Raw genomic sequence first — 7,100 nt, forward strand, 5'->3', positions numbered from 1 at the left:
GTATATTCTGCTCTTTTTTCCTTCTTATTCTTTTCTTGCTACTCTAAACAAGCAATAAGCTAAAGCGTATGGCTTTTTTTTTTTTCTTTCTGTAGTGGTTGCTATAAAAAAAATCCTTACCTAAATGCATCAATATTTTTAATAAAATTACCATCGATGGCTTTACTTTCTTTTACTTATAAGATAATTTAAATTTTTTTGCATGCAATTTAAGAAAGCACTGGTTCTCGTTTTATGGAGTTACAGAGTTGTTTTTTTTTTTTCCATTTGTGTTTCATGAAAGGTTACACCATAAAGAACTAATCAGACAAAAAGGCTTATTTACTCATGAGGTAGGTGAGGTATTTGATGCGGCTTTCATATACATTTACAATATGTTATCCTCCCCTGAATGAAAGGACCAGATAGTATCTGTCTTGAGGAATTGCTGGGATTCATGTGTGATTGGTAAAGATTTGCTATTGGCCTGAGAACATCAACCCATTTTATTGAACCACTGAACACTTGTACATTAGTGTTCAGTAGTGACCTGAGAATTGTGGCCTAGTATTAAGGGGACAAAAAAGGTGCTTGTATTCCATTTCGGTTTCAAGAGCTTTATTCTAGCAACTTTTTGAAATCAGTTCCATATACTCGTATAGGTAGCCATTTATTCTTTCCACTTGGTGATTGCGGGCTCACTGGTAATGGTTCACCAGCTTTACCATTTTAGCTTGCAGATGTTCTTTTTTCTTATGTTGTGGTATTATTTAATACTACTGACAGCTGAAGGTCCAAGTCTTTCGCTCTAGTCCACGGAGTGGGGTTACTTTAATTTTGAGACCCTCATAAAGACCATTAAGCTCCATACAGGCATCTGCATTTTGCTTATAAATTACATACATCAGATTAAAAAGTCAGGCACATCATTTTAAGAGCTTAAAAATAATATTGGATCAAGATTTTTAATACACTGGTTTGTTGCCTTACAGCCTTTTGGTAGTGCCATTTCTTTCTCTCTGCTCTGTTAACAGACATGGTATAGTTATCTGACCTTTGTTATCCCATTGTTATAGTTTATAGGTTGATAACCATTCGATGAGCTATGAAGTGTGGACCTGCCCCTGCTGCATTCCCTGAAATAAAGAGAAAAAGAGAAACAAGAAAGAAAGGAAAAAAGAAACCCCTCTCCACTAACCATTAAATTGTAGGGTGATCTAGAGATAAAAGCAGAATCTCTTTTTTGCTTTTCAAATATTTGCCTGGCCTTCAAAAGGTATTTGCCTTTTGTGTTTACATTGGATTTATTTTTTTGGCCTACATGCAGAAAGAGAATGATACATTAAAGAATAATGGACAATAGAAAGAAAAATGCTCTCAGCTTTCACATCTAGCCTGTATTTTCTACTTTATGTTTATTTTTTTTAATCTTGTCTACTTTTATTTAAATAGAAACTGCTGAGTATTGTAAAGGGTTGCAAATGTGAAAGTATCAGATGAAGTACAGTACAAGAAGATTATCTACAGGTTGGCAGGCAGTAATGAGAGTTGGCAAAGTGCCATTTTCTACTGTGAACCTTTGGAACCTCAAGTTATTCCTGTGTGTGGCAGAACAATGTAAGGCTTCAAAAGCCAGTGTTCTGTCATTTGCAGAATTGCTTTTTGCTGTTCTCGAAAGAGGCAGATGAGGTTTGCATCTGTAAAGTTGCATAGATCTTCACCAAGGGAAAAGGAAAGATGCTTCAGTTGAAATCTAAGGTCTGTGTCATATTATCTTCAATCCTTTCCTTCTGAATGGTGTTAGGGCTTACTTGGAACCTGCATTGTCCCTCGTGGATTTGTTTACATTGAAAGAACAGGTTTTCAGCAAGTTTGTGTAAAATATAATTTGATATAAAAGCCCATACTCAAGGGAAACACCACTTTGGGACAATAACCCATCCCAGGGTTATCTTCTCTGTTGCTCAAGTTGGTCCCTTTGTCGTGTTACATACTACTACTGCGTCATCTAAAGCTTTGATTTTGTTAAGAGTGGACTCATGAGATGGAGATGTTTCCCAAATCTGCTTACTGTAATAATCAACATTTTTTGATGGCACCAACTTGAAAGCAAACACAACCTAATGAATTTAACGGAAGTATCTTGATTAACGTGCTTTAAAAACTTGTGCGTTTATAATATATAAAAATATATTTCACCACATGTATGCCATAAAGCTCTTAGTATGTTGCAGTTTGTGAAAATTACAGTCAGTTAATAATGTGTCAGCTCCCCACTGTGTGCTTTGTAGGATACTGAATGGGTGTTACATGATTTATTTGCTGGATTTTGCAGGTTTTCTGTAGCGTGTCAGATGCCTTGCTGATTGCTTGGTGAAGCCTAGAGCATGAGCTCCCTCCTGCAATGTTTACTTTAAGTCAATCTACATTTGCTTAAAAGTATGACAGTCTTAAAATCAGATCGCCTCTTCAAAACTTTCACAAAAGCCTGGATACTTTTTAGTGAGAGTATTGTTTGTAATTTAGATGTCTGTTTGTGTGGCAATTATAATTGTCACACAACACATCAATCCAGGGAGTGGATTGTTAACGAAACAAAGGTATTATAATGTTGCTAGAGTGATAATAATACTGCGAATAATTTATATACTTCTCTGGGATTTGGGGTGGGGGGGAAAAGTAACTTAATTCACATTTATGGACTCTGTCTATAATATAGTTAGAAGAATTCTCTCTCCTTTTACCGCTTTCATTCTTACATATTTCCTTGACCTCCTCATGTCTTCTCATTCTTTCATTAATGGAGAGAACTAATAGGCCATACTGATAAAGATGAAGTGTTGTTTTCCACCTATAGATTTAGGAAGTGGCAATGTCCAGTTAAGTTTTAAGTTCTCTTTATTTGTTATCTTTCTGGTGATTTTTTTCATGCTGCCTTTTAGGATTACGATGGAGCATTTCTGTTTAAATATTTGCGTCCATGTCCTACAGCGCACGCAGACTTGAAGATTAATTAGAAGGTGTAGAAATACCTGTTTTCAAAAAGTGTAACATCCTGAAGACAATTGATGACTGGAGATAAGAACTGTAGGAGTCTCAAGATGACAAGCCATTTGAGCAAGGCATAGGTCTCCACAGCATTCCAGTGTACTGCCATATAGTATGTTATGTCAGGACAATATGGTTTAAAATGGATATGTGACTTCAAGAGCATCTAACACCAACCTGTATAGTAATTGAATTTAATAGGCAAGGAAATCAAAGGGAGTTTAGGAAAGGAGAAACTGTGTGAGTTGATGATTTAAGAATTGAGGCTCTTGTCTGATGCTAATAAAGGTTTCTGAGGTCATTCTTTTTGTAGCTATAATGTACATTACTGAAATAATTTGTATACTTCTGTGCTCGTGTGTACTATTGTGAATGAAGTATATGTTCATAATTTCTGGCTTTCAGATTTAAATCTGTGAACACAGCAAGAGCTCAATTAGTTCTGGCAGTAATAGTCCTATAATGCAGAGATTCTGAAAACTTCCTTGCACATGGAAAGAGTCATTCATCTAGCAAAAATGGTAGAGGAAGAAACTTGCCAGAGTTGCAAAGAATCATTTCTGCAAAGGTCATGTAGAGTAGATTAGACCATAATCAAAATATTTTTGGGACAGCTTGGAATCTTGAGAGAGATGGTTAAGAAGGAGCTTTGAGGATGGGTGTTTTGAGATGTGTGTTTTCAGATCTACCACTTTGTCTTTGATTTCTCTCTCATGTGCAGTAAAAACCTGCATATTGTGAATTATAGGCTTTAATTCCCTGTCTGGTTTATATTGATACCGTATATTAGGACAGTGAAACTCAAAAAATTTTCATCTTCTCCAGATAAGTATTGATAGAATTATAATCCTTGTTTTCTTTCCGTTCCTCTTTCCCATTTTGTACAAAGAAGGAGTGCTAGCAATTTCTAGAATTAATATTAAACAAACATTTATGATTTAAGCTTTTTTTTCCTCTTCATTTACAACTTCTCCAAACTGTCTTCTTGATTTAAAATTTGCCTTTCTTGTCTGTCTTATAAATCCATGTTTATTTTGTGTGGGTTTATTTGGAAATACAGAGCATTGTGGGCAGTGTTTATGTAGCTATCCTATAAAGTTTCTGTTGTATGCAGAACGGCACAGTCATTTTCTTTGTTTTGCATTTTCCCTTGTTATATATGTGTTTGATTGTAGTTGTATTTCTTTGTGGAAGGTGAATCACCAGTTCTCACAAACAGGCTGGATTGAAACACTGCTGGGGCACCTCCAGGGAGCCCGGTCATCCTGCAGGGAGTGATATAATCTGGTAACATATTTGTATCCCTCTTGGAATGTTTGAAATACTAAGTTTACCTCTGGTCACTTTCATAACCTTTCAGGCAAAGATGGAGGAGGTGCACCCAGAATCCTCTCATAGTATATTGCCATGCAGAAATAATTTCTCTGCGACGTTTCAGTTGGTTTCAAATGATAGCTTTCTGTTTGGTGCTGGGCAGATATTCAATCTGTCAGGCACGTTAATCTGCCTTTCACTGGTCTAAGCTTAACGTGGTCGCTATGCTTGTTTCAAAGTCCCTCCTTCCTCTCTGCGTCCCAAAAGTCAGTGCCTGGTAAAGCCACTTGGGAGAGCCCCAGGCATTTATTGACCCTGTTACTAGCCATTCAGAAGGAGGATGAGTGAGAGCGGGTCTGTGGCCTCAGCCCCTCTTTTAAAAGGCTGATTGGCATCAAGGCTGTTAGAGCTGGCGGTGTCTGCAGCGTGTGCAATGCAGGAGCCTGGGGGGAAACGTGGACCCATTCCCAGTGGTGATCCAGGAGGTCTGCGTAGTAAAGCCGCACCTTAAAATACCTTGAATGAAATCCTAATTCTGCTGAAGTCACTGGGCACTGGGTATTCATTTTATTCCAGCAAGGATTTCACCAGTATTTTTATTTTGCAGCTGTAGTGGTAGGGGGGAACCGTGAACCAAGATGGATGTGACTTCACATTGCGAAATACATTCTCTGCTAGTTTCATCCTTGCCTTCCTCCCATCTGAATAACTGTAAATGATGTTCTCTGTTAATAAGTGTGTACTTTGTCTAAATTGCATTTATTTTTCTTTTGACATACATACCATTTTACTATTAATCATCCCCTTCTGCTCTTTACTGTACAAAGACACTGTTGTGCTGATAGAACATATTTAATCTTTGGTATGTTGTATTTTAGTTCTATTGTTGCTTTCTCATTTCTTTATGGAAAACTTTTCTTTATTGACTCTTAAATCATGGGTTAAGCCCTTATTGAAAACATGTTCTGTATGTACTTCTTGCTAGAGAAAAAAAGTTCTTTTGAGGTTATAGGCTAGGCTTACACAAATACTTCACTATACAGTAAAAATTTAGAGGTCTCCTATATGTTATCTAAAGCTAGAAATATACCCAATTACTCAGCAGCACATCATAAAAGAGATGCATACTATGTTCATGTCTGTCAGTACCTTAAGTCATCACTCTACAGCCTTTTTTAAATTCTCTTTTTATTGAAACCAAGAAACAAAACAAAGACAAAAAAAAGCAAAACCAACATCAATTAGATGTCAACATGACATCAAACAGCATAATATATCATAAAAATAAATGTATGATCTGGTGACTCAATGATTTCTGTCCATATGGCATTTACAGAGGAGGAAAGAAAAGGCAAATAGCTACACATCTGTATTGAGAAAAATATCCAATATAAAAGTGGCCATAGTGACAGCACTAGAAGGCTCTCAACTGAGATTACCTGCAAATAAGTAACACAGAAGAGGAAGCTCCAACAGTCTCACTCTTATATGTATTTAGAGTTTTGTACAGTAGGTATATATGTTTTTATAAAAATTATTTAAGGATGGAGAGATTCTACTGGCTGGCGATAGGTCCAGGTTTATAGACGGGTGTGTAGAGCAACTGCATGCAGAGTGATGCGAAAGTGCAATTAGGAAAAAAGAGATCTTTGGAAATAAATGTGACTATCTGTTGAATCTATTAAAATGAATACTGACTCCAAGCCTATTTCTAGGTTTGCTGAAAGACGTATGAAAAAGCCTCTTTGTATAAGTGTTAAGCACATAAAAAACACTGAGAATCAGTTAAGCCTCTAAAATAATAATCTGGGAAGTCCATTCATTATTTTAGTAAAGGTCATCATAACTTTATGGTAAGTAGGGAAGAGTGGGATAGAGGTGAGACTGTGGGGGTGGGAACTAGAGAAAGAAGACCCAGAAAGATCCAGAATCAAACACGGCCTCTGTTATTTGAATTTGTTGTTAATTTTCAATGGAGTGATAACTGCAACAGCTCAGCCTGAACTGCCTGGCTCAACACTTCCCTTTCTAAGGAACTTGGATGTGTTTCACAGCTTACATCTGGAAAAGAGGGTACAGGGGGAAAAAACCCCCACATGTTGTCTTTGCGTACTTAGGACTTGAATCTTGTATATGATAAATGTATGCACACACAAAGAAACATATATACATGTAGATACATACGTTTACATATCCACACACACACACGTTCACATGTGTATAAATCCAGCTCCACATGGGATTTCTTCTTTTGCTGTTAGGCTGAGTTCACAGATCTATCTCCTGTCTCTCCAGGAATACAAGAAGTTCCCTTCTGGAATTTTGTTCCTTTTCCCTACCTGAGTTGTCTTTTTATACAGCGATATCTGAGATATCTTTTTGTTAGTCTTATTACAAGTACAGCTGTAGGCCTCAAAGGAGGTGATAAGTAACCCATTGGACCTGGGATATGGTACTTTCTGTGAGAGCGGGGAATAAGCAATGACCTCCTTATCTTATCTTTTAGATCAGCGATAACTTCAGTGAGACCACTTGGTCAATATTGTACATCTCACCGTACTGCCATGTCTCATCAAAGTAGTCACAAAACGCCTTCTTCCCAGTATGGCTATCGTGGGTGGTAGAAAAGAGTGTAGCACAGAGCCTGTGGGGAGAAGCAGCTCCTGAGGGTAAAACAGCAGTACATCGAAACCTCAAAGGAAATTTAAGAAGGGATGGTGCGAGTGTGTGCGTGTGTGCATTTAAGTCTGAAGCCAGAG

General features: G+C 37.2%; 1 protein-coding gene across 18 annotated transcripts in view; it reads left to right on the plus strand.

Moving 5' to 3' along the window:
* The window catches only part of SOX6 (SRY-box transcription factor 6), a 382,490-nt gene that overhangs the window by 121,412 nt on the left and 253,978 nt on the right, over positions 1 to 7,100 (plus strand). The window contains exon 2 of one of the 18 annotated variants that reach the window (XM_074585854.1): positions 284 to 332. The exons of the other annotated variants lie outside the window; for them this stretch is intronic. Within the exon in view, the coding sequence (XP_074441955.1) occupies positions 328 to 332 (5 nt within the window). The 5' untranslated portion in view covers positions 284 to 327. The remainder of the gene's footprint in view (positions 1 to 283; positions 333 to 7,100) is intronic. 18 annotated transcript variants of the gene reach the window in all.

The sequence above is a fragment of the Larus michahellis genome, chromosome 4 (assembly GCF_964199755.1).
Source record: "Larus michahellis chromosome 4, bLarMic1.1, whole genome shotgun sequence".
NCBI classification, from domain to species: domain Eukaryota; kingdom Metazoa; phylum Chordata; class Aves; order Charadriiformes; family Laridae; genus Larus; species Larus michahellis.